The following is a 26,966-nucleotide window of genomic DNA, read 5'->3' as shown; positions in this document are numbered from 1 at the left end:
CAGTTCTGGTCACCTCACTATAAGAAGGATGTGGAAGCATTGGAGAGAGTGCAGAGGAGATTTACCAGGATGCTGCCTGGTTTGGAGGTAGGTCTTATGAGGAAAGGTTGAGGGAGCTAGGGCTTTTCTCTTTAGAGCGGAGGAGGGTGAGAGGTGACTTAATAGAGGTTTATGAGATGATGAGGGGGATAGATAGAGTGGACGTTCAGAGACTATTTCCTCGGGTGGATATAGCTGTTACTAGGGGGCATAATTATCAGTTCATGGTGGGAGATATAGGAGGGATGTCCGAGTTAGATTCTTTACTCAGAGAGTGGTTGGGGTGTGGGATGGACTGCCTGCTGTGATAGTGGAGTCGGACACTTTAGGAACTTCCAAGCAGTTATTGGTAGGCATATTGAGCACACCAGAATGATAGGGAGTGGGATAGCTTGATCTTGGTTTCAGACAAAGCTCGGCGCACCATCAAGGGCTGAAGGGCCTGTACTGTGCTGTACTGTTCTATGTTCTATGAATTGTCTCAAGCCAGGATAGTTAGTGAGATTTTGCAAGCCCATGCAAATCGTGCGGGTTACAGATAGCATGATATGAACCCAAGATCTTGGTTGGGGCCATCCTCACGTGTGAGGAACTTGGCTATCAATTTCTGCTCGGCGATTTTGCGTTGTCATGTGTCTTGAAGGCCACGTTGGAGAACACTTGCCCGAAGATCAGAGGCTGAATGCCCTTGAGTGCTGAAGTGTTCCCTGACAGGAACACTTACCAATTGTCCTGGCTTGAGACAATTTACACCTCTTTAATCTGTGCTTAACCCTCTGTCCACTGAGGGAGAGAGGTTAAGCAGTTTACAGATCTGTTAAGACTTGATTACCTGTTAAGACTCGCATCCCAGCCATTATCTTGCGATTGACTCTGTATCTATATATGCCCTGTTTGTGGACTCAACTCTCCACTCACTTGATGAAGGAGCAGCGCTCCAAAAGCTCATGCTACCAAATAAATCTGTTGGACTTTAACCTAGTGTTGTGAGACTTCTTACGGTGCCCGCCCCATTCCACCGCCAGCACTCTCCACTTGAGATACTGACGTTGGACTGGGGCGGGCACAGTGAGAAGTCTCACAACACCAGGTTAAAATCCAAAATCATGGTATTTAATGTAAGAGACAGGGGTCATGGAGGCCTACTGGAGAGCCAACAAGAGCCTTGTGTTGCCTATTTCAGTAAGAAGGTATGAAAACTAGTGTACGGGCACTTTATCTAAATGCTCGTAGCATTCAAAACAATGTAAATGAATTGACAGCATAAATCATCGCGAATGAGTATGATTTAGTGGCCATTACAAAGATATGGTTGCAGGATGGTCATGATTGGGAGTTAAATATCCAGGAGTGTCAGACTGTTTGGAGGGACTGACAGGAAGGTAAGGGAGGTGGTGTAGCTGTGATATCTAAGGATGACATTAGGGTGGTAGTGAGGGATGGTATAGGTTCTGTGGAGAAAAACCTTGAATCCATTTGGTTGAAAATTAGAAATATTAAGGAGAAAAAGTCACCAATAGGTGAATAGGCTGCCAAATAATAACATCACAGTGGAGTGAGCAATAAACAAAGAATTAACTGACGTGAAAATGGTATAGCAGTTTTCATGGGGGACTTTAATCTACATGTCGTTTGGCCAAACCAGGTCAGTCAAGGCAGCCTTGAGGAGGAGTCCATAGAATGTATCCGCGATAGCTTTCTTGAATAGTATGTAATGGAACCTACAAGGGAGCAAGCTATCCAAGATCTGATCCTGTGTAATGAGACAGGAATAATTAATGATCTCAAAGTTAGAGATCCTCTCAGAAGGAGCGATCACAGTATGGTTGAACTTAAAATACAGATGGAGCGTGAGAAGATAAAATCCAATGCCAGTGGCTTGTGCTTAACAAAGGAGACTACAATGGGATGAGGGAGGTGTCGGCTGAGGTAAACTGGGAGCAAAAACTTTGTGGTGGGACTGTGGAGGACTTGCAAAGCAATTTTTCACAATGTTCAGCTCAGCTATATACCAGTGTTAAGGAAGGACTGTAGAAAAAGAGATCATCAGCTTTGGGTATCTAAGGAAATAAAGGAGGGTATCAAATTGAAAGAAACTGCATGCAAAATGGCAAAGATTAGTGGGAAACTAGAGGATTGGGAAGAAAGCCACGAAAAAAGCTAAAAAGAAAATTAAGGTGGATTATGAGAGTAAACTAGCTCAGAATATAAAAACAAATAACAGAAGTTTCTACAAATATATAAAAAGGAAGAGTGGCTAAGACAAACATTGGTCCTTCAGAGGATGAGAAGAGGGATTTAATATTGGGAAATGAGGAAATGGTGAGGCATTGAATAGTTGTGTCAGTTTTCACAGTGGAAAACACAAATAATATATCAAAAATTGATGACAAGAAGGCTATGGTAGATGAGGAAAGTAGGGGAAAATAGCAAATGCACTCATGATAATTTAATTCACTAGGTTCTGGGGTGCTTCCCGCAGATCGGAAAACAGCAAATGTGATGCTATTGTTTAAAAAACACAAAAGGTGGGTAATTATCGGCTGGTTAGCTGAACTTCTGTGGTGGGGAAAATGAATCTATCATCAAGGAAGGAATAGTGAGATGTCTGAATAGAAATTGTCCCATTGGGAAGACACAGCATGGGTTCATGAAAGGCAGGTCATGTTTAACTAATTTAGTGGAATTCTTTGAGGACATCATAAGTGTGGTGGACAATGGGGAACTGATGGATGTGGTGTATCTGGATTTCTAGGTGGCATTTGACAAGGTGCCACACAAGAGGCTGCTGCATAAGATAAAGGTGCAGGCGTTGAGTAATGTATCAGCATGGAAAGAGGATTGGTTAACTAACAGAAAGCAAAGAGCGAGGTTAAATGGATGTTTTTCTAGTTGGCGATGAGTAGGTAGTGGTGTACCCCAGGGATCAGTCTTGGGACTGCAATTGTTTACGATTCATATAGATGATTTGGAGTCTGCGGGGGAGGTCTTTCGGGAATGATTTGGAGTTGGGGACCAAGTGTAGTGTGTAAAAGTTTGTAGATGACACTAAAATGAGTGGCAGAGCAAAGTGTGCAGAGGATGCTGCAAGTCTGCAAAGGGACATTAGATAGTCTAAGTGAGTGAGCGAGGGTCTGGCAGGTGGAGTACAATGCTGGTAAATGTGAGGCCATCTATTTTGGTAGGAATAACAGCAAAATGGACTATTACTTAACTAGTAAAAAATTGCAGCATGCTGCTGTGCAGAGGGACCTGGGTGTCCTTGTGCATGAATCACAAAAAGTTGGTTTGTAGGTGCAACTGGTAATTAAGAAGGCAAATGGAATTTTGTCCTTCTTTGCTAGAAGGATGAAGTTTAAAAACAGTGAGGTTATGTGGCAGCTGTATAAGGTGCTGTGAGGCCACACCTGGAGCACTTACTTGAGAAAGGATACACTGTACTGGAGGGGTGCAGAGGAGATTTACTAGGTTGATTCTGCAGTTAAGAGCGTTGACTTATGAGGAGAGACTGGATAGATTGAGACTATAGTCATTGGAATTTAGAATAATGAGGGAAGATTTTATAGAAACATAAGATTATGAAGGGAATAGATAAAATAGAAGCAGGGAAGTTGTTTTCACTGGCGGGTGAAACTCGAACTAGGGGGCATGGCCTCAAAATAAGAGGGAGCAGATTTAGGACTGAGTTGAGAACATAAGAAATAGGAGCAGGAATAGGCCATCTAGCCCCTCAAGCCTGCCCCGCCATTCAGTAAGATCATGGCTGATCTGAAAGTGGTTCAGTTCCATTTACCTGCCTCCTCCCCATAACCCTTAATTCCCTGATTGATCAGAAATCTATCTACCTGTGACTTAAACATATTCAACAAGATAGCCTCCACCGCTTCAATGCACAGAGAATTCCAGAGATTCACTACCCTCTGAGAGAAGAAGTTCCTCCTCAACTCTGTTCTAAACTGACTCCCCCTTATTTTGAGGCTGTGTCCTCTGGTTCTTGTTTCTTTTCTAAGTGGAAAGAATCTCTCTGCCTCTACCCTATCTAGCCCCTTCATTATCTTATATGTCTCTATAAGATCACCCCTCAGCCTTCTAAACTCCAACAAGTACAGGCCCAATCTATTCAATCTCTCCTCATAAGCTAACCCCATCATCTCCGGTATCAATCTGGTGAACCTTCTCTGCACTCCTTCCAAGGCCAATATATCCTTTCGCAAATAAGGGGACCAAAATTGCACACAGTACTCCAGTTGTGGCCTCATCAGTACCGTTACAGTTGCAGCAAGACCTCCCTGCTTTTATATTCTATCCCTCTCGCAATAAAGGCCAACATCCCATTTGCCTTCCTGATCACCAGCTGCACCTGCAGACTGGGTTTTTGCGATTCATGCAAAAGGACCCCCAGGTCCCTCTGCACAGTAGCATGTTGTAATTTTTCACCATTTAAATAATAGTCCATTTTACTATTATTCCTTCCAAAGTGGATAACCTCACACTTGCCAACATTATACTCCATCTGCCAGATCCTCACCCATTCACTCAGCCTATCCAAATCTCCCTGCAGACTTTCTGCATCCTCCACGCAATTCGCTTTCCCACTCATCACTGTGTCATCAGCAAACTTTGTTACCCTACACTCGGTCCCCTCCTCCAGATCGTCTATGTATATGGTAAGCAGTTGAGGCCCCAGCACCGATCCCTGCAGCACGCCACTAGTCACCAACTGCCAACCAGAAAAGCAACCATTGATTCCAACTCTCTGCTTCCTGTTAGATAACCAATCCTCAATCCATGCTAACACTTTACCTCCAACTCTGCATACCTTAATCTTCTGCAGCAACCTTTTGTGAGGCACCTTATTGAATGCCTTCTGGAAATCTAAAAACACCACATCCACCAGTTTCCCTCTGTCAACCGCAGTCGTTACATCTTCATAAAAATCCAGTAAATTCGTCAAACACGACTTTCTCTTCATGAATCCATGCTGTGTCTGCTCGATTGAACCATTCTTTTCCAGGTGTTCTGCTATTTCTTCTTTAATGATGGATTCTACCATTTTCCCAACTATGGACGTTAAGCTAACCAGCCTGTAGTTACCCGCCTTTTGTCTACTTCCTGTTTTAAACAGCGGCGTAACATTAGCTGTTTTCCAATCAGCCGGCACTTCCCCAGAGTCCAGTGAATTTTGATAAATCACTACTAATGTATCTGCTATTACTTCTGCCATTTCTTTCAGTACCCTGGGATGCATTCCATCTGGGCACGGGGACTTGACTACCTTTTGTCCCATTAGTCTACCAAGCACTACCTCTTTAGTAATAGTAATCGTTTTAAGGACCTCGCCCCCTACAGTCCCACGACCGTTAATGTTTGTTAAGCTATTTGTGTCCTCCACCGTGAAGACCGACACAAAAAACTTGTTTAAGGCCTCGGCCATTTCCTCGTTTCCCATTACTAAATCCCTCTTCTCGTCTTCTAAGGGTCCAACATTTACTTTAGCCACTCTTTTCCTTTTTATATATTTGTAAAAACTTTTACTATCAGTTTTTATATTTTGCACTAGTTTAGTTTCATAATCTATCTTTCCTTTCTTTGTCACTTTCTTAGTTGTTTTTTAAAGCTTTCCCAATCTTCTAATTCCTCACTAGTTTTGGCCACTCTGTACACATCGTAAGATGGAGGAACTTCTTCACACAAAGGGTTGTAAATCTGTGGAATTCCCTGCCCAGTGAAGCAGTTGAGGCTACCTCATTGAATGTTTTTAAGGCAAAGATTTTTGAACAGTAAAGGAATTAAAGATTATGGTGAGTGAGTGACTAAGTGGAGCTGAGTCTACGAAAAGATCAGCCATGATCTTATTGAATGGTGAAGCAGGCTCGAGGGGCCAAATCGCCTACTCCTGCTCCTAGTTCTTATGTTCTTATGTTTAACATATCACGTATAAACAGTCCTAAGAGCTAAGGTGTTCTGGGACATTTTCAGTAAGATGTAGGCTTAAGTGAATATCCAACTGCACATCTTCAATCAAGCACAAAGACTTCTGTCAGAAACCAAAATCTAACAGCATTAGAGTAGAGATAGTACTTTAACTGATCCATGTCTTGAGGGTATAATGGAAGGAAAATCATTTTCAAATGAGATGTTATCTGATAGACTCTAAGTTTGTTAAAGATTGCAATGTAAACTTCAGTCACCAGTACAGATACTGGTGTCCCAGTCTGAGCTGTTCTTAAAGTTTATTGATTAGTGTCACAAGTAGGCTTATATTAACACTGCAATGAAGCTACTGTGAAAATCCCCTAGTCACCACACTTTTGTGCCTGTTCGGTTTCACTGAGGGAGAATTTAGCATGGCCAATGCACCTAACCAGCACGTCTTTTGGACTGTGGGAGGAAACCTGAACACCTAGAGGAAATCTATACAGACATGTGGAGGGCATGCAGACTCTGCACAAAGTGTGATGCCAGCTGGGAATCGAACTTGAGCCCCTGGTGCTGTGAGGTAGCAGTGCTAGCCACTGTGCCGCCCCTACTTCAAGGTAATAATACCTCATAAGGATAAATGATTTTTTTCAATAAATTGTCATGAATCTATAATTTCAATTTCTACATCCATTTGAAAGCAAAGATAGTTTTGCAAACACATCTTTCTTTGAATTTGTACGCTGCTACACATGTTCCCTGTGCTTCAGCCAACCAAAGGATTCTGGATAAGTGCTAGCCGTGATGTGACAGAATGAAAGATGTGTCACAATAAAATCTTTTGCAATACATAAGACATGTCACAAGTAATCCCAAACTTATTATCTTCAGAAAACGCTTTCCCAAGTACAACAACATTAAATTTATGAACACTTTTATAGTGAATTGCAAACTAAATCCACCTACAGTGCAAAGATATTGTTTATCCTGGCATTAAAACTCGCAGCGTTTTCCACAGGAGAGACGCAGATCCTGGACAAATGATTTATCACAGTCTTTACTGAGTGCGATTGGGATTCATTGGAAAATGAATATTTGGCATGTGGAAAAAGCCAAATTCTGCTTTGTTTTTTCAGAGAATTGTTGCAAAATATAAGGACTGTAACCGTAAATGTAAAAAGTTTCAAAAACAATAGTAATAAAGAGATGATTGATGCATGAATCACTTGTGAGTAATTTAATTGCCCTGCATTTCTCGATGATTTCTAAAGGAATGGTGGGCAATTAAATATTGGTGTCTTGACTGAGATCTAAAGAAATGACCCAAGGAGTCAGTGAGGAACACACCAAGCTGCCTCCCGCGTGCCCCATAATCAAAGTACCCTGCAATGAATGATATTGGCTACAGGTGGGACTTCCAACACTCAGGAGGAAGCTTGCTTTAGGAAGCTGTCCCTGCAGTGGACACAGGAGAAACTACACCAACCTGCCTGAACTGAAGTGTGAGGAGCCAGAGGACAAGGTAAATGTAAGGGGTCGCAGGGAAGAGTATTGGGAAGGTCCAGGAGTTCATAAAGGGGGCCGTTGGGGTCTAGTTAATAAGTCTTCCCACCTAAGATATCTAGCTTTGGATCGTTCTGACCTTCCTTCAGGGAGGCTCACTGTCCTCACCAACCTAAAAATTGGGATAAGGGCAGGAAATGGCCATTAAGTGACCAAATAATAGTCACTTCAGGACCTCAAATAGGTTAAGGGGAGGCAATGGTGTAGTGGTATTATCACTGGACTAGTCACCCAAGTAATGCCCTGGGGACCCGGGTTCAAATCCCACCACAGCATGTGTGGAATTAGAATTCAATAAAAAGCCTGGAATTTAAAAATGGTCTAATAATGACTATGAAACAATTGCTGATTGTCATTAAAAACCCATCTGGTTCACTAACATCCTTCAGGGAAGGAAATCTACTATCCTTACCCGTTCTGGCCCACATATGACTCCGGCCCACAGCCATGTGATTGACTCTTAACTGTCCCTAAAATAGTCTAGCAAACCATTCAGTTCAAGGGCAATTAGGGTTGGGCAACAAATATTGGCCACAACACTCTTATCTCATGAGAAAATAGAAAAAAAAGGGCGGGTTTCCCATCCGAGGCTTTGCCCACTCCAGTGTAATATCGTTGTGTGGTGAGGGCAGGCCAGAACCCGGAAGGGAATCCTATCCCTGCAACTGCTTAAAATCCAAGGAGGAGGAGTGTAAAATTCAGGCCAGGAACACACACTTTTGGTTGACGTTTAAGTGAAGTACAGAGAGAGTGCTTCTCAATTGGAATTACTGAATTTCAAGTCAGATACTAAAACTGGGGAGGTGAAGGCCTAGTGGTTTTATCGCTCGACTATTAATCCAGAAGCTCAGCTAATGTTCTGGGGCCCAGGTTCGAACCACGGCAGATAGTGGAGTTTGAATTCAGTTAAAAAAAATCTGGAGTTAAGCATTTGCTGATGACCATGAAACCATTGTCGATTATCAGAAAAACCCAACTCGTTCACTAATGTCCTTCAGGGAAGGAAATCTGCCGACCTTACCCAGTCTGGCCTATATGTGACTCCAGAGCCACAGCAATGTAGTTGACTCTCAACTGCCCTTGGGCAACGAGGGATGGGCAATAAATGCTGGATGCCCATATCCCACGAATGAATAAGTATAAACTGGCTACCAGTTTTCACTGTTCACAGCAGAGCAGGGATGTGCTTCCAGTGTCCAAGCTAATATTTACCCCCTCAAACTACACGACTGAAAACAGATTATCTGGTCCTTTAAGCTTATGATTTGATTTATTATTATCACACTTAAAGTTTATTTATTATGTCACAAGTAGGCTTACATTAACGCTGCAGTGAAGTTACTGTGAAAATCCCCTAGTTGGCACACTCCGGCGCCTGTTCGGGTACACTGTGGAAGAGTTTAGCATGGCTGATGCACTTAACCACATCTTTCAGACTGTGGGTGGAAACTGGAGGAAACCCACGGAGACACAAGGAGAAATACAGACTCTGCACAGACAGTGACCCAAGGCAGGAATCGAACCCAGGTCCCCGGGGCTGTGAGGCAGCAGTGCTAATGACTGTGCCATCATGCACATGATGGGTGGTACAGTAGCATAGTGGTTAGCACTGCTGCTTCACAGTTCCAGTGACCTAGGTTTGATTTCTGGCTTGGGTCACTGTCTGTGTGGAGTTTGCACATTCTCCTTGTGTCTGCGTGGGTTTCTTCTGGGTGCTCCGGTTTCCTCCCACAGTCCAAAGATGTGCAGGTTAGATTGATTGGCCATGCTAAAAATTGCCCATTGCATAAATTAGAGGGATTAGCAGGTAAATATGTAGGGATATGTGGGTAGGGTCGGGGTGGGTTTATGGTCGATGCAGACTCGATGGGTCAAATGGCCTTCTTCTGCACTATAGGGTTTCTATGATTCTATTGCCACCCTTTGTATTGGAAAGCACTGTTTCTTGTGCTAGACAGCCAAAACACACCATTCATTGAATATATAGGGAGAAGGAAAGGAAAGAGTGCAGAATGTAGTGTTATAGTCATAGCTAGGGTGTAGAGAACAACCAACTTAATGCGAGGTAGGTCCATTCAAAAGTCTGACAGCAGCAGGGAAGAAGTTGTTCTTGAATTGGTTGGTACGTGATCTCAGATTTTTGTATCTTTTTCCCAATAAAAGAAGGTGGAAGAGAGAATGTCTGGGGTGCGTGGGGTCCTTGATTATGCTGGCTGCTTTGCCGAGGCAATGGGAAGCGTAGACAGGATGGGAGGCTGGTTTGCGTGATGGACATTTTTGCGTGATGGGACTTTTTGTTCAGGACCCCGCTGATGTTAAATGCGAGAATATCCCAAAACCCAGAAGCATAACTTGGAACTGAAACAAAAAGTACTGAAAAATCTCAGCAGATCTGAAAGCATCTGTGGGGAGAGAGAGAGAGAATAGAGCTAACGGTTTGAGTTTGGATGACCCTTCGTCAGAGCATCCACAATAATTCCAGCATCCACAATAATTTGCTTTTATCTTAGAGTAACTTGGAACGTAAATTAAAGAAAAAAGATATTCAAATCAGGGACGAATAGTCTAGTCATTTTGTGATCAATTAATAAAGAATATTTATTAACATAAAAGAAAAACCCACAACAAGAATACAGTGCAACAGTTTACTTAACTGCAGTTTTGGCTTTACACACACAGTGGGCGGGATTTTCCTATTGTGCTCATTCCAAGGCTGAAAATCCTGCCCGAGGTCAACAGACCTTTGCATGGTCCTGTCCCGCCCGCTACGATTCCCATGGCGGACAAGATGGGAAAATTCCAGCCAGCATCTCACGTAGTAACTCCTTCGCTCCCCATTACTCTGACATGTCCTGAACTCTGAGATGCCCCTTTTGTTCTGATCCCAGTTGTTGTTAAAACCGGATGAGAAGATTCCAAAATGGGTACGTGGGGTCCTTTTTATGCTGGCTGCTTTCCCAAGACAGCAGGAAGTGTAGACACAGTCAGTGGATGGGAGAGTGGTTTGCGTGATGGGCATTTTTGCGTGATGGGACTTTTTGTTCAGAACCTGCTGATGTTAAATGCGAGGGTATCCCAAAACCCAGAAGGGTCACTTGGAACCAAAGCAAAAAACATGGAAAAATCTCAGCAGGCCTGATAGAATCTGTGGAGAGAGAATAGAGCCAACATTTTGCTGACCTTGCCTGTGACGGGGCAAAAATACAATAAAAAAGACAGGATGGGATAAGGTCACAACATCATGTGATATGAGGAGGGTTTCTACTCTGAAATTTGCTTTGACGCTTTAAAATCTCACAGGATTTACTCAGATTTGTAAAAATGTGGATTTTTTAGTGACAGACGGCATGGCTTTGTGCGGGGGAGGTTGTGTCTCACAAACTTGATTGAGTCTTTTTGAGGAAGTGACAAAGATGATTGATGAGGGCAGGGTTCAACAGACCGTAACTTTTACCTTTTTTTGTAAAACGTGAGAACCAGAGTCACAGGACTGTTAATTAGTTTAACAACAAGGAAAAAGCCATTTGTTGAATGTGAAAAGTTGGATTATTGTACAATACTCCTTTACTTCCCCCTTTGCATATCAGTTATATTAAGATTAACATGGATTACAAAGCACATCTTAAACTACATTAACACACAAAGTCTCTTTTAAGCATCCAGATTGGCTGTCCACAATTGACTCATTTGACTATGTGAAAACAGCAGCAATAAAAAATATGTCATTGGCTGTGAGATATTGAGGTTCTTTCTTTTCTTTCCTCTCTCTCATCTCTCTCCCCATCCCTCCCTTCTTCTCATCTGCTTTTACCATGTTACATACTAAGTGAAGTGGTGGTGTCATGGTATTGTCACTGGACTATTAATCCAGAGATTATTGTAATACTCTGGGCACTTGGGTTCAAATCCCACCACGGCAGGTGGTGAAATTTGAATTATCAACTGTTGTAAAAACCATCTGGTTCACTAATGTCCTTTAAGGAACCCGTACCCAGTTCAGATTCACAGCAATGTGGTTGACTCTTAAATGCTGTCTAGCAATCGACACAGTTCAAAGACAATTAGGGATGGGCAATAAATGCTAGCCTTGCCTGTGACGGGACAAAGAATACAGGAAGGAAGACAGGATGGGATAAAGTCACAACATGAGGTGACATGTGGAGGGTTTCTATTCTGAAAGATGCTTTATAATCTCACAGAATTTACTCACATTTAGAAAAATATAGACTTAATTAGTAATAGGCAGCATGGCTTTGTGCAGGGGAGGTCGTGTCTCACAAATTTGATTGAGTTGTTTGAAAAAGTGATGAAGATGATTGATGAGGGCAAGGTGATGGATGTTAACTACATGGACTTTAGCACCGCCTTTGACAAGGTACCTCATGGCAGGCTGATACAGAAGGTGAAGCCACCTGGGACTGGCAATGAGCTGGTAAGATGGATACAGAATTGGCTTGGTCATTTGGACAGAGTGTAGTGGCGTATGGGTGTTTTTCAGAATGGAGATCTGTAGCTAGTGGTGTAACGCAGGGACCAATGTTGGGACCCTTGCTGTTTGTAATATATATAAATGATTTGGAGAAGGTTGTAGGTGGTCTGAATAGTAAGTTTGCAGACGACACAAAGATTGGGGAAACTGCACATAATGAGGAGTATTGCTAGAAGATAAAGCAGGAGATAGATAGACTGGAGACTTGGATGGAGAAATGGCAGACAGAATTTAATCCAGACAGGTGCGAGGTGATGCATTTTGGAAGGTCTAATGTGGGACAGTACACAGTAAATGGCAGAACTCTTAGAAGCATTAACATATAAAGAGATCTAGGCAGCCATATCCATAGATCCCTGAAAATGGCAACACAAGTGGATAAGATGATCAGGAAGCTATAAGGCATGCTTGTCTTCGTTGGTTGGGACATAGAGTATAAACATTGACAAGTTATGTTGCACCTGCATAGAATTTTAGTTAGGCCACATTTGGAATATTGCATACAGTTCTGGTCCCAACACTACAGAAGGGTGTGAAGGCTTTGGAGAGGATGCAGAAAAGATTTACCAGGATATTGACTGGTAAATGAAGGGTATTAGCTATATGGAGAGATTGGACAAACTTGGTTTGTTTTCACTTGAATGACAGAGGCTGAGGGGAGATTTGGTAGAAGTTTACAAAATTATGACAAGCATGGTGTGGCACAGTGGTTAGCGTAGCTACCTCACAGTGCCAGGGACCTGGTATTGATTCCTGGTTTTGGGTCACTTTCTGTGCAGAGTCTGCATGTTTTCCCTGTGTCTGTTTGGGTTTCCACCGGGTGCTTCAGTTTCCCCCCACAGTCCAAAAGACTGCATTGGCCATGCTAAATTCTCCCCCAGTGTACCCAAACAGGCACCAGAGTGTGGCGACTAGGGGAGTTTCAAAGTAAATTCTTTGCAGTGTTATTGTATGTCTATGTGTGACAATAATAAATAAACCTAAAAGAATGCGTAGTCTGAGTCTTTGTCTCAGGGAGAAATGTTAGTTAGTGGGGTTTAAGGTTAAAGGGGGAAAGTTTAAAGGAGATGCAAGAGGCAAGTTCTTTTACACAGAGGGTGGTAAGTGCTGGTAATGTGTTGCCAGAGGAGATCGTAGAAACAGATACAAAAGCAACGTTTAAGAAGCATCTTGACAGATACATGAATAGGCAGTGAATAGAGGGATATGGACAGCGTGGGTGCAAAAGGTCTTTAGTTTAGAAAGGAGTCATGTGTAGGCACAGACGTGGTGGATCAAAGAGCCTGTTCCTATGCTGTACTGCTCATTGTTTGTTAAAACCAAACTTTCTGTATACTGCCTCAGTCTTGGAAACCCTTAGACATCCCATTCAAATGATGTGGCTAGCTCAAAAGTGGATGGGGATCAACTTTATACAAGCTACAAGTGCTCATTTGAACTCATCTCCTTTAAGTACAGAAACGGTACCGTTTAGATCATTAGCAAAACATTTGTTCACTTGATGTAAAATTATCAGCTTTGATTCTTTTTCTGCCCCTCTTACTCTGCTTTTCATTTTAGTGAAGGGAACCAGAGTGCTGGCTACAGGAGGGGCATCTTCGAACCCAGATATCCTACAGGTAGGAGACCATCCATCCTTATCACGTAGCTGTCTGCTATGAGGTTATCTCAGTACAATAATCAGTTGACGCCAGAGGACGATGAATGAGTTTCCATTTCCACCCTTGAGTTACCCTTCTCCCTGCTTAACGTCTTATAATTATCCTCCATCTCAACCAGATCAAAGCCAATTAAGGCTGTCAATTCTGGTGAACAATGTAATTAACATACGAAGACACAAGAATATCTGTGGCTTTACATTTCTCACTGTCCAGGTAGCGAAGTGAAATTTACATTAAAAAAATCAAACACCCACTCAACCAAATCTGTGCTGCACCAGTTGCTCTCTGATATGACGATAACAAAGGCACCAGGATCAGGTTTGAGCCAGGAAAAACCAAAGCCTCACTCCAGATCACTAAGAATGAATCTTTTCAAGTCAAAAGCAAAGAATTGCCAATACCAGCCAGCTGAAATAAAGGCAGGAAAGACATGGGGCAGAGAGACCTAGGGACGTAGGTACATCGTTCCTTGAAAGTGCCCTCACAGGTAGACTGGATGGTGAAGAAAGCAGTTGGCACAGTTCCGTTATTAGTAAGAGCATTGAATATTGGAGTTAAGTTACAAGTGTACAAGGCATTGGTAAGGCCACATAGAACATAGAACACTACAGCACAAACAGGCCCTTCGGCCCACAAGTTGCGCCGATCACATCTATACCTACCAAGCCATAGAACTATCTGTAACTCCCAATCCCATTAGATCCCATATACTCATCCAAAAGTCTTTTAAAAGACCTCAGCGAGTTCGCCTCTACCACCACCGATGGCAGCCGATTCCACTCACTCACCATCCTCTGAGTGAAAAACTTACCCCTAACATCTCCTCTGTACTTGCTCCCTACCACCTTAAATCTCTGTCCTCTCATAGCGACCATTTCAGCCCCGGGAAATAGCCTCCGAGAATCCACCCTATCTATTCCTCTCAACATTTTATAAACCTCTATCAGGTCGCTTCTCAACCTTTGTCTCTCCAGGGAGAAGAGCCCTAGCTCCCTCAGCCTATCTTCATAAGGCATGCCTCCCAGTCCAGGCAACATCCTTGTAAATCTCCTCTGCACCCTCTCAATAGCTTCCACATCCTTCCTGTAGTGAGGCGACCAGAACTGCACACAGTACTCCAAGTGGGGTCTGACAAGGGTCTTATAAAGTTGCAGCATTACCTCCCGACTCCTAAACTCAATCCCTTGATTAATGAAGGCCAGTACACCATACGCCTTCTTGACCACATACTCCACCTGCAAGGCCGACTTAAGAGTCCTATAGACCCGACCCCAAGATCCTTTTGCTCCTCTATGCTGCTAAGACTCCTACCCTTGATATTGTACTCCTGCATCCCATTGGTCCTGCCAAAATGGACTACTACACACTTATCCGCGTTGAAGTCCATTTGGAGTACTGCATACAATTCTGGTTGTGCTGCTATAGGAAGGATATTGTTAAACTGGAAAGGGTACAAAAAAGATGTACAAGGATGTTACTGGGATGGAAGGTTTGAATTATAAAGAAAGGATGAATAGGCTGGGACTTTTCAGTCTGGAGCATAGGTGGATGAAGAGTGTGCCAGAGCCCACTAGGAAACCAGCACTTCTGGATCTGGCAATGTGTAATAAGGCAAACTTGATTAGGGAGCAGGAAGGTCTTGCTGCAATTGTACGGGCACTGGTGAGGCCGCAGCTGGAGTACTGTGTGCAGTTTTGGTCACCGCACTTGCGCAAGGTTATTTTGGCCTTGGAGGGAGTGCAGAGGAGGTTCTCTAGGCTGATATCGGAGATGAGGGGGTTGGACTATGAAGAGAGACTAAAGAGACTGGGTCTGTACTCGTTGGAGTTTAGAAGGATGAAGGGGGATCTTATAGAGACGGATAAGATAATGAAAGGGATGGATAGGGTAGAGGTAGAGAGATTCTCCCCGCTCAGAAAGGACAGCAGGACTAGAGGGCACAGCCTCAAGATAAGGGGGGGCAGTTTAGAACGGAGTTGAGGAGGAACTTCTTCACTCAAAGGGTGGTGAATCTCTGGAATTCTCTGCCCGTTGAAGTGGTGGAGGCTACCTCGCTAAATATATTTAAGTCACGGGTAGATAGGTTTTTGACAGACAAGGGAATTAAGGGTTATGGGGAGAGAGCGGGAAAGTGGAACTGATCCACTTCAGATCTGCCATGATCTTATTGAATGGCGGGGCAGGCTCGAAGGGCTAGATGGCCTACTCCTGCTCCCATTTCTTATGTTATTATGTTCTTAGGGAGGTTAAGATGGAGGAATCACTAGTGGGCAGTGACCACAATATGATAGCATTCACCTTGTAGTTTGGGAGGGAAATGTTAGCATCGGATATAATAGTGCTGCAATTGAGTAAAGAAAACTATGAGGTCATGAGGGTGGAGTTGGCCAAATTTGATTGAAAAGGGAGCCTAGCAGGGAAGAGTGTGAAACAACAGTGGCAGGAGTTTTGGGGATAATTCAGGAGGCACAACATAAATTCATTCCAAGGGGAGGATGAGGCAACTATGGCTGACAAGGGAAGTCAGGGATAGAGGATCAAGCGTAACGGGGAGAAGGCAGGAGAATGGAGATGAGAATCATATCAACCACAATTGAATGACTCAATGGGCCGAATGGCCTAATTCTGCTCTATATCTTATGCTGTTATAGAGGTTTATAAAGTCATGAGGGACATAGATAAAGTGAATAGCCAAGGTATTTTCCCCAGGGTAGGGAAGTCCAAAACTAGAGTGCATAGGTTTAAGGTGAGAAGGGAAATATTTAAAAGGTACTTGAGGGGCAACTTTTTCACACAGAGGATGATGTGTATATGGAATGAGCAGCCAGAGGAGGTGGTAGAGGCAGATATAATTATAACATTTAAAAGGTATTTGGACAGGTAGATGGATAAGAAAATTTTAGAGGGATTTGGGCCAAATGCACGTAAATGGGACTAGTTCAGTTTAGGAAACCTGGTTGACATGGATGAGTTGGGCCAAAGGGCCTGTTTCTGTGCTGTATATTTCTATGACTCTATGAGTTAGCAGCTTGGAGAGAAAAGGAATATAGTGTAAGGGTGCTGAGTGCTGAGTTAACAGCCTGGAGTTGTGAGTTCATATCGTAGCTATGACAAATTGTGGAACTGTTTTCAATAAATTTGGATACTGTTGGCTGGTAGCAGAATAAAAAATTGTGAAAGCTATTGGATTTGTAATGAAAACCTGACTGGGTCACTGAACTACCCTAATCTGACCAGTAGACAACTCTTTGAGTGGCCAAACTCAACTATTAGCTCAACCAAGGATGATGAGAAATGTGGAAGCCAGTCTTGGTAAATACCTTGTCCAACACCAAGAGAGAAATGAAAAGCAGTGAAGGTGGACGGGTGGTGGTGGTTGGGGGTGGGGGGGGTAAAGACATACGGAAATCCCATCAGAAAGAAAAGCAGTAGGGTAGGCATTAGTGGAAGAGAAGTGGCAGTGAGTTTAACAGTCGATTAAAGCAGGTTACTTCAGATACTGGAATCTGTAAATCAGACTCCAGCATCCGCAGTAAATAGATAATAAATGTGGTCTTTCCACGTGTCAGTCCACATTTTGCGAGGCAAGGAAACAGGACCAATTAAAGTTTTGAATGTGACCCTTCATCTGTATTAGAGAAGTGAAAAATAAGCAAGATTACTTAGAATTAGAACAAAAATGTACAATTTACATCCGGCAGCAAAGGGAGGTGGGAATGGAGGAACTGGAGATGCAAGATTTAGAGAGAGGAGCAGAGAGTTTGTTAGGGAATGGAGTACTGGAACAGGTGAACTGGGGCACGGGCACCAAGAGATTTTAAACACAAAGGTGGGAATTTGGAAATTAAGGCAGAAGCCAAGAGCCAGTGGTAAGTTGAGAGGGTTGATCTAGTGCAACATAAGATATGGCTAGTCCAGCTTCACATGAGGGTGGGGGAAAAAAGGCCTATACTCCAGCTGTAATCTTATTAAGGCTTCATCAGTGATAGACCACTTTATCTTATATCCTATACCTTATGTCATAGAACCAGAACACAGAAGGTGGTAGTTTAAATAATTGAATCTATACCAGCTCTTATAGAGTAATCCAGTCAGTCCATTTCCTCTGCTTTATCCCTGTAGACCCACAAGTTTATCTCTGATCAAATGCCCATCAAATTTCCATTAGAAACAATTTATCATCACCACTTAGAATTCTGGTCACCACACTATCAGAAGGATGCGGATGTTTTGGTGAGGGTACAGAAGAGGTTTACCAGGATGTTGCCTGGTCTGGAGGGTATTATCTATGAGGAGAGATTGGATAAACTCGGTTTGTTCTCACTGGAATGATGGAGGTTGAGGGGTGACCTGACAGAAGTCTACAAGATTATGAGAGGCATGGACAGGGTGGAAAGTCAGATGCTCTTTCCTGGGATAGAAAGGTCAAGTACTAGGGGACATAGGTTTAAGGTGTGTGGGGAAAAGTTTAGAGGAGGTGTGCGAGGCAGATATTTTACATAGAAGGTGGGGAATGTCTGGAACGCGCTGCCCGGGGAGGAAGTGGGAGCAGCTATGACACTGGCATTTAAGGGGCAACTAGACAAATAATGAATAGGATAGGAATGGAAAGACAGGGACTCTGTAAGTGTTTTTAGTTTAGGCTGGCATCATGATCGGCGCAGACTTGGAGGACAAAAGGGCCTGTTCCTGTGCTGTCCTTTTTTTTGTTCCTTGTTACGCATAACCCTCTGCATGAAGAAATTGCCCTTCACGTTCTTTTAAATTTTTCTCCTCTCACCTTAAACCTATGCCCTCTAGTTTTCAATTTTCCTTCCCTGGGAAAAAGACTATGTGCGTTCAACCATCAACCTTGGAGGCAGCGAGTTGCAGGTCATTACCACACGCTGCAAAAACATTATTCCTCAATTCCCCTGGACTGTAGCCCAAACTTTCAAATATGTATTCATTAGCCCAGAGAAACAATACTTAACTGGGGGAAAATCAAGTTCAGTGGGGGCCTCAACCTACTGACGTGATGGCAGCATAGGAGAAGGGGCAAAGGGAGGTCACCTGAGCACAAGGAAGGCAGTACTTAGTTGGGCTCTTGGATTTCAAGTCAAGTAATGATGTCTTGCAACATCCTCAGCATTAGGAGGGGAGGTGAGAGGGACGAGGGACAGAAAGACAAGGGAGGTCGCACCCTCAGCATAGAATCAACCATTAAAAAAGGCAACTCTCTTGAGATGACCGTGAACCAGTGCTGGAGGAGGCTGTGACTCTCCAGGCCATTAGACTAAAGATCTGTGCCCACGTTGCAGAAGACCTCATGCCTTTCACCACTGCTTGTCAGTAGACTTCAAAAGCACAGTGGCCTCAAACTTCTAGATCTCTGGATCTTTCCAAGGGGCAGCTGGTCATATCTCGCAAATGGCTGCACATTGCTGCACAGGTCACTGACGCACATATTGCAGAAGCAGACCTGTACTTCACATTCCAGATAGGTGGAACCTCAGGCTTAGGCCGCAGTGGCTTTGGCCTCCATTCTAAATCCCCCCAGAAGGAGGGCATTTTTTAAAAAGTTCTTTCACAGGATGAGGTATAGAAAAAAATCAGCAGGATATTGCCTAGGATGGGGCATTTGAGCTATAAGGAGAGACTGGATAGGCTTGGATTGTTTTCTTTAGAGCAGAGAAGGCTGAGGGAGGATGTGATTGAGGTGGATAAGATTATGAGGGGTCTGGATAGGGTGAGTAGGAAGCAGTTGTTCGTCTGGCTTGAGGGGTCAGTCACCAGAGGGCAGAGTTTTAGGGTGAGGGGCAGGAGATTCAGAGAGGATTTGAGGAAAAACATTTTCACCCAGAAGATGGTGGGAATCTGGAATGCAGTGCCTGGGAAGGTAGCGGAGGCCAGAAAGCTTACAACTTTAAAAAAAGTATTTGGATGAGCAGTTGAAATATCATAACATCCGAGAATATGGGATAAGTGGTGGAAAATGGAATTAGCGCGACTTTAGTGTAGGTGCAGATTTGATGGGCCAGAGGGCTTTTTCTGTACTGTACAACTTCATGTAAGCATCATTGGCAATGTCGTGTTTATTGCCCATCTCTAATTTCCCTTGAGAAAGTGGTAGAAGATCAGAGCTGATATTTTTCCCATTTGGCTTCAAAGAAACTGACAAGCCAAAGCTCTGCTGCAACCCACATTTTACCTACGTTTCTCCTCCTGGTGTCCCGCTGCCTTTTATTCTTAATTCATTTCACTCCTGGGCCTCAGTAGCACTCTGTATTTCCCCCAGCCCCACCCCACCTCCACCTATACCCTTACTTTTCTATCACCCCTAACATGACTTCTCATTCATTGACCTCAATGTTGGCACTCTGCATCGTGAGCAACATTCTGCCTGCACCGAGGCTTGTCACACCATTAAAAATAATTGTTTTCTGTTCTAATTAATGAGTTGTGTGATATGAAACCTGCGTGCATGTGTGTGTGTGTTTTTTCCCCTTAAGTCCTATGATTCATTCCTCAAGGGGCTGCCTGATTCCCTTCCATGTGATATGACACCCCTAACTCTGTGCAGCCATGGTCTCTGGTGTGACTGTATGTGGCGCCAGTACCTTCTGTGGGATTGCTCCGTTAAACCGCAATAACAGGGATTACCCAGTCACCACCTGTTTGTTGATGTTGCAGGTCCTGGCAGATGTTTTCAATGCCCCAGTGTACACAATAGACACAGCTAATTCAGCCTGCCTGGGATGTGCGTACAGAGCAAAACATGGTATGTAGAAGCTGAGTGTTCTGAATGACCGGCTCATGCGATGGCTCAAGTCTTAAACGGATCCTTTTCTACCACAATCTCAGCAGGAAGCCTGAAGTCCCCAGCGCTCTCAGTTTTTTCAAAGTGACTGTTCTTTCCTTGCCCAGCTGGTTCACTCTTCCATCACCCCTACCCACTGCTGATCTTTCACTGGTAAATGGCTGTGCAAGCAAACAGGAAATGCAACACCTGCCCATTCATTTAGAATCATCAAATCTCCACAGTACAGAAGGAGACCATTTGGCCCATCGAGCCTGCATCAACAATAATCCCACCCTGTCGCCATAGCCCCACATATTTACCCTGCTAATCCCCCCCGAAACTAGGCTCAATTTAGCACGGGCAAAAACACGCACATCTTTGGAGTGTGGCAGGAAATCGAAACAACCAGAGGAACCGCACGCAGACACAGGGAGAATGTGCAAACTCCACACAGACAATGACTCAAGCTGGGAATTGAATCCGAGTCCCTGGCACAGTGAGGCAGCTGTGCTAACCACTGGGCACTGTGCCGTCCAAACATTTGCCCCCACATTGTAATCCAGAGACCGCTTCCTCTGGGTGAGACTTCAGTTTTTGTGCATTTTCTCTGACCTGGTTATGGTGTTTTCCTGTCTGCCATGTGACAGCCTCGATGTCGGAAAACCAAGTATGGTTAAGGCGACTGCTCCTGCCAAACACCACTGTTCTGTCCACAGGTACGGTCTTGAGCCTCCTGTTGTTTGCCACTCAATTTTCAATCCACTCTGAGTCTGACCATCTCTCTAAGTGGGATTTTCCCAATATCGGCAAAGGCTGATAGCAGGCGGGAAGAGTGGCATCGAAGCTGCCTGCACTTTCTCCACCTTATAGTACCGGATTTTGTAAAAAAAAGAATGGGGTGGGTTCCCCGACGTCACGCTGATGGGGAGGACTCTGATTGAGCTCATGCTGCCAGCAACTTAGTTTCTTGGAAGTAAGGGTGCTTATGTTTAAAGGTCGCTCCAATGCGCAAACATTAACCAGGAATTCCACCGCCCCCCCACCCAGTCCCACTACGCAATCGCCCTCCCACTACTGCACAGGCATTGCCCTCTGCTGCTGGGGGCAGTGTTCGTGCCCGATAGTGTCAGTGGGCACAGTCTGGGCATGACCTTCTCCACTTGAACAATGCAGTCACCTGCGTTCCTCTGGGAGGTGATTCACACTGGTCTACCCTTACGTTGATGTGAATTGACTTCCTTACGGAGGAAGTTGATTCAGACACAGAGGGCTGATAATAAGACATTAATGTATGGAAATGATGTTCCCAATGTTCAAACATCAGAAATCCCGTTACATCAGGGGAAGGGGGAGGCGATGGGGCAGGGGGGTAGGGGGGAAATCTTTTACATTGGCATGAAATGCCATTTGGGCATCTTGAGATTTTCCGTTCCTGCAGCTGAAGCCCTCCGACGGAACTGGGAGCGGAAAATCCCAGCCTCTGTCTCAGGCCTCCCCCACTGTTACAATGAAGCTGGACTCTTCCAAGGTGGGACCAACATCTGGGTTCCCAACACCTTGGTCGATTTCTTGAAATGGACAAAAACAGGTGGGTATCTCACTGCAATTCGAGATGCTATGATACCTACCTGGCTTCAGTGTGATTTTCAAATGCCTTTCACAAGTGCGTTCTCTCCAGATCAGTCCTAAATTGAATGGCCGAACCTGTGGTAGATACAGAGATCTTTTTTAAAATTATTTCATGAGTTGTCAGTCTCACTAACTAAGCAAGGATTTATTACCCATCCAGAATTGCCTTTGAGAAGGTGCTGGTGAGCTGCCTTCTTGAACTGCTGCAGTCCATGCGTTGTAGGTAAATCCACAGTGCTGTCATCCTGTGATTTTAAAGCTAAAGTTGCACCCTAAATCATTCATATAAAGGATCTGAGATGTCCATTACTGTATAAAATAATTTATAAAAGTAGGCACAGGATTATTTTCTTCTTACCATGTATTATTTTTAGATGGGATCCAATGGGATCCAATGAGCAATTGACAATAGCGTAACATTCAGGGATATGGACAAGTGCTGGAAAATGGGATTAGAGTGACTTTTGTGGTAGTTATTCTTGGTGTAGATTTGATGGGCCAAAGGATCTTTTCTGCACTGTCCAACTTTATGACTCTATGATGAAGAATAAATTATAATCACAGATTGCATTTATATAGCATCTTTAACTGAGTAAAAGAACCCGAGGTGAGAGTGTTAGAGAGGCAGCGAGATTTGTAAATAGAATTCCAGTAGCCAAAGGCACACCCACCAATGGTGGAGCAACAAACCAGAATTGTAGATGCACAGAGCTCTTGGTGGGTGGTCGGGCTGCAGGTGGTTACAGAGCTAGGGAGGGAATATGAATCCCTTGGGGATCCATAAACCAAAATAACCAAATTACTGGTAGAGTCCCAAATGAAATTACTGGACATTTCACTTTATGTTACTTTTACTTCAATGTAAGTCAGAATCAGTTAAATTAACAGGCAAATCATGATTGCTATGAACTACAAATGACATATGAAATAGTAGAAACAACAGAGACAACCTCACTCTGTTAGTAGGCAGTCCACTTGATCAGTAGGCAGTGGGCTGTATGGTGACACAGTGGTTAGCACTGCTGCCTCACAGCCGGGACCCGGGTTCAATCCTCAGCTTGAGTCACTGTCTGTGCGGAGCCTGCACGTTCTCCTTCGGGTGCTCCGGTTTCCTCCCACAGTCTGAAAGATGCACTGGTTAGGTGTATTGGCCATGCTAAATTCTTCCTCAGTATAACCTGAACAGGTGCCGGAGTGTGGCGACTAGGGATTTTCACAGGATCTTCATTGCAGTGTTAAGCCTACTTATGACACTAATAAATAAACTTTAAACTTTGCTTGTAGGGTCTCAATTTCAGCCTTCAAGGATTTAGCCAATTCTCCTCAGGCAACAGGTTCTGAGTAAACAGGGTTTTACCCATCAATATTCACCGTATGAAGCATGTCTTTACTTTGTTCTTTCTGTCTCTTTTTCTTTTCTGCTCCTCTTTCTATCTTTTTCCGCACCTATGGGTAGGAATGCTGGCAGAGGAGGAAAATCCTTTAGGACTCAAAAACTGGCTTTCAAGCTGCTGGGATTTCCTCGCTGAATTATCTCTGTTCTCCCAACAATTACATAATGGGCTTCTCCGGGAACCCCATTACCATACATTTTGATATCATTGAGGGGAGATGAAGAAGAATGAGGGGAGATCAAATTGAGGTATACAAGATGATAAAAGGTTTGGTTAAAGTAGACGTGGAGCGGATGCTTCCTCTTGTGGGGCATTTTAGGACAAGAGGTCATAGTCTTAGGATAAGGGGTAGCAAATTTAAAACAGAGTTGAGGAGAAACTACTTCTCCCAAAATGTTGTGAGTCTGTGGAATTCACTACCCCAAAGAGCGGTGGATGCTGGGATAGTGAGTAAATTTAAGGAGGAGTTGGACAGATTTTTAATTAGTAATGGGTTGAAGGGTTATGGGAAAAAGACAGGAAAATGGGGATGAGGAGCATATCAGCCATGATCGAATGGCAGAATGGACCCGATGGGTAAATGGCATAATTATGCTCCTGTATCTTTCATTTTATTCGTTTGTGGGACGTGAGCATTGCCAGCATTTATTGCCCATCCCTAATTGCCTGAGGGCAGTTGAGAGTCAACCACATTGCGGTGGCTCTGGAGTCACATGTAGGCCAGACCAGATAAGGATGGCAGATTTCCTTCCCTAAAGGACATTAGTGAACCAGATGGGTTTTTCTGACAATCAGTTTCATAGTCATCAGTAGATTCTTAATTCCAGAATTTTTTCTGTTGAATTGAAGTTCCACCATCTTCCATGGCGGGATTCGAACCCAGGTCTCCAGAACATTAGTTGGTTCTGGAATAATAGTTAGTGATAATACCACTTGGCCACTGCCTCCCCATCTTATGAATTTCTTTGCTCCATTACCCCTTCACATTAGGATTTACCCCCAGCATTTTTTCCAGTGCTGAAAAATTTGTGGGAAAATCTGGCAGCACAATTTTTCCCACCTGAGGCAACATTTTGTGAAAAAAACGGAAAATTCCACCCCAAATGTTGGAAATAGGCAGCCCTGATGTTATGTTTCTAACTGTGTTTTTCTCTTTCGAATCTTGACTAACGCACCGGGCAGTTCCGATATTTATAACTTTTATATTGTGTTTCTAGTATTTTTTACAATCTCGTAATAGACCTGGAGCCATCACTTACCTTTCTGCTTCTGTCTTCTTGTGTTCAGGACTGCAAGCAGCACCTGGACAATCTTTTGCAGATACGGTGAAAATCGCACCAGAACCCAAGCTGGCGGTTACTCCAACCTGTGAAGTTGATAAGGTGAGAGCAAGAGGGAATGTGTAAGAGAGAGATAGAGAGAGAGAGACACCCTCAGAGTGGAATGCATTTTGCTAATTTTAAATACTTTTCTACATTTTTTTCCACAAATCTGGTTGAATACATTTCATGATGTGGATATGCCGGCGTTGGACTGGGGTAAACACAGTAAAAAGTCTGACAACACCAGGTTTAAGTCCAACCGATTTATTTGATAGTAAACTCACAAGCTTTCGAGGGGATTCCCTCTTCTTCAGGTGAATGGAGAGTTACAGATTACAGATCTGTAATCTGTAAACTGTCTGTGCTTTATATGCTCTGTCTGAGGCCAGAACTCTCCATTCACCTGAAGAAGAGGGAAACCCCTCGAAAGCTAGTGAGTTTACTATCAAATAAATTGGTTGGACTTAAACCTGGTGTTGTCAGACTTTTTACTGTGAATACATTTCCACAGACAGGACCAGTGTCCCTCTAAACTTTCCTAAGTGTGCACAGAGCTCAAAAGACGAGTATTCATGGTGAAATGAAGGTCGCCAAAGTCTCAGGGGACCATGGTGGCACAGTGGTTAGCACTGCTGCCACACAGCGCCAGAGACCCCGGTTCGATTCCTAGCCCTGGGTCACTGCCTGTGCGGAGTCTGCATGTTCTCCCCGTGTCTGCGTGGGTTTCCTCCGGGTGCTCTGGTTTCCTCCCAAGGTCCAAAAGACATGCTGGTTCGGGTGCATTGGCCTTGCTAAATTCTCCCTTAGTGTAACCCGAACAGGCGCCAGAGTGTGGCAACAAGGGGATTTTCGCAGTAACTTCATTGCACTGTTAATGTAAGCCTATTTATGACACTAATAAATAAATTATAAACTTTAAAACATAGGTTGCTTTCCTCCTTTTTGAGATGGTGATTTAACCTGAGGGTCACCGCACCTCAGATGAGTAGCAAGTTTGAGAAAGTTGGGCCTTCGAACGGCCAGTTAGCACTGCTGCCTCACAGCGCCAGGGATCCAGGTTCAATTCCAGCCTCGGGTGACTGTGTGGAGTCTGCACGTTCTCCCCTTGTCTACTTGGGCTTCCTCTGGCTTCTCCGATTTCCTCTCACACTCCAAAGATGTGCAGGTTAGGTGGGTTGATGATGGTAAATTACCTCTTAGTGTTAGGGGGATTAGCAGGGTAAATGCATTGTTTTATGTGGATAGGGCCTGTGTGGGATTGTTGTCAGTACAGGCTTGATGGGCTGAATGGCCTCCTTCTGCACTGTGGGGTTTCTGTGATTCACCAATAACCTCAGCCAGTAAGGGAATTGAACCTGCTCTGTTGACATCACTTTGCATCAAGAACCAACCGTCCATCCAACTGAGCTAACCAACCAAAACAGAAAATGTTAGAAAATCTCAGCAGGTCTGAAAGTATCTGTAAAGAGAGAATAGAGCTAATGTTTCGAATCAGGATGGCCCTTTGTCAGTATTTTGTTTTTGTTTTTGAGCCAACTGACCACCTTGACAGATGAGTATTCTGTTCAATCATACAGGGCACTGCGGCAAGTTCCACATTATTGCCCACCACCTGGTCTCCATTCCAGCAAGGTCAGAGGATAAGAATCAGAAGTGGGAACCTTGGCTGTTATTTCCCCAGTTCCTCTCGTTAAAGCTTGCATAGCCCAAGCCAAAGTTTACACTTAAGCAGGCATCTTTCTGCTGTTTACGTGAACTGATAGCAGAAATGCTTCATTGTCAGTTGAGATGTCCTTATCTGAGCTGCACTATTGCAATGAGGTCAATGATGGGCAGTCCTCCAGCAGTGAGCTGTGTGTGTCCGTGTGAACAGTGCAGTTCAAGTGAAGAAAATACTAATGCAAATGCAGACCTTTTAGAAGTTAAAAGTCCTTAAAGTGTGGTTAAATAATGATGATGGACCACTCAGTGTACCATCTAAGTAGATTGTGAGCAGATTGGTCAATCGATAGAACTGATTTTTTTGTTCTAAGTCATCCACACAAGGCTTTCTCTGACAAGTGCACACATGGGGTCCATTATTTCTTATTTTCTTTTGGTACTGTTCTCTTCATCTTTCTTAGTCAATAATCTCTCCAGTCTGTCTGAATTAGAGAAACTTCAGGCTGA

General features: G+C 43.8%; 1 protein-coding gene across 3 annotated transcripts in view; it reads left to right on the top strand.

The window, feature by feature from the left end:
- Window positions 1–26,966, top strand: part of xylb (xylulokinase homolog (H. influenzae)) — a 287,142-nt gene that overhangs the window by 173,417 nt on the left and 86,759 nt on the right. For all 3 annotated transcript variants that reach the window (XR_013889542.1, XM_080213346.1, XM_080213354.1), the window contains exons 16-18: window positions 13,571–13,629; window positions 20,344–20,431; window positions 24,763–24,857. Coding sequence is in view for 2 of the 3 variants with exons in the window: in XM_080213346.1 (XP_080069472.1) it covers window positions 13,571–13,629; window positions 20,344–20,431; window positions 24,763–24,857 (242 nt within the window). In the remaining variant the exon portion in view is untranslated. The remainder of the gene's footprint in view (window positions 1–13,570; window positions 13,630–20,343; window positions 20,432–24,762; window positions 24,858–26,966) is intronic.

Source organism: Carcharhinus amblyrhynchos, chromosome 2 (genome assembly GCF_965287045.1).
Source record: "Carcharhinus amblyrhynchos chromosome 2, sCarAmb.v2.hapA, whole genome shotgun sequence".
NCBI classification, from domain to species: Eukaryota; Metazoa; Chordata; class Chondrichthyes; order Carcharhiniformes; family Carcharhinidae; genus Carcharhinus; species Carcharhinus amblyrhynchos.
This window is presented reverse-complemented; position numbering and strand designations above follow the sequence as displayed.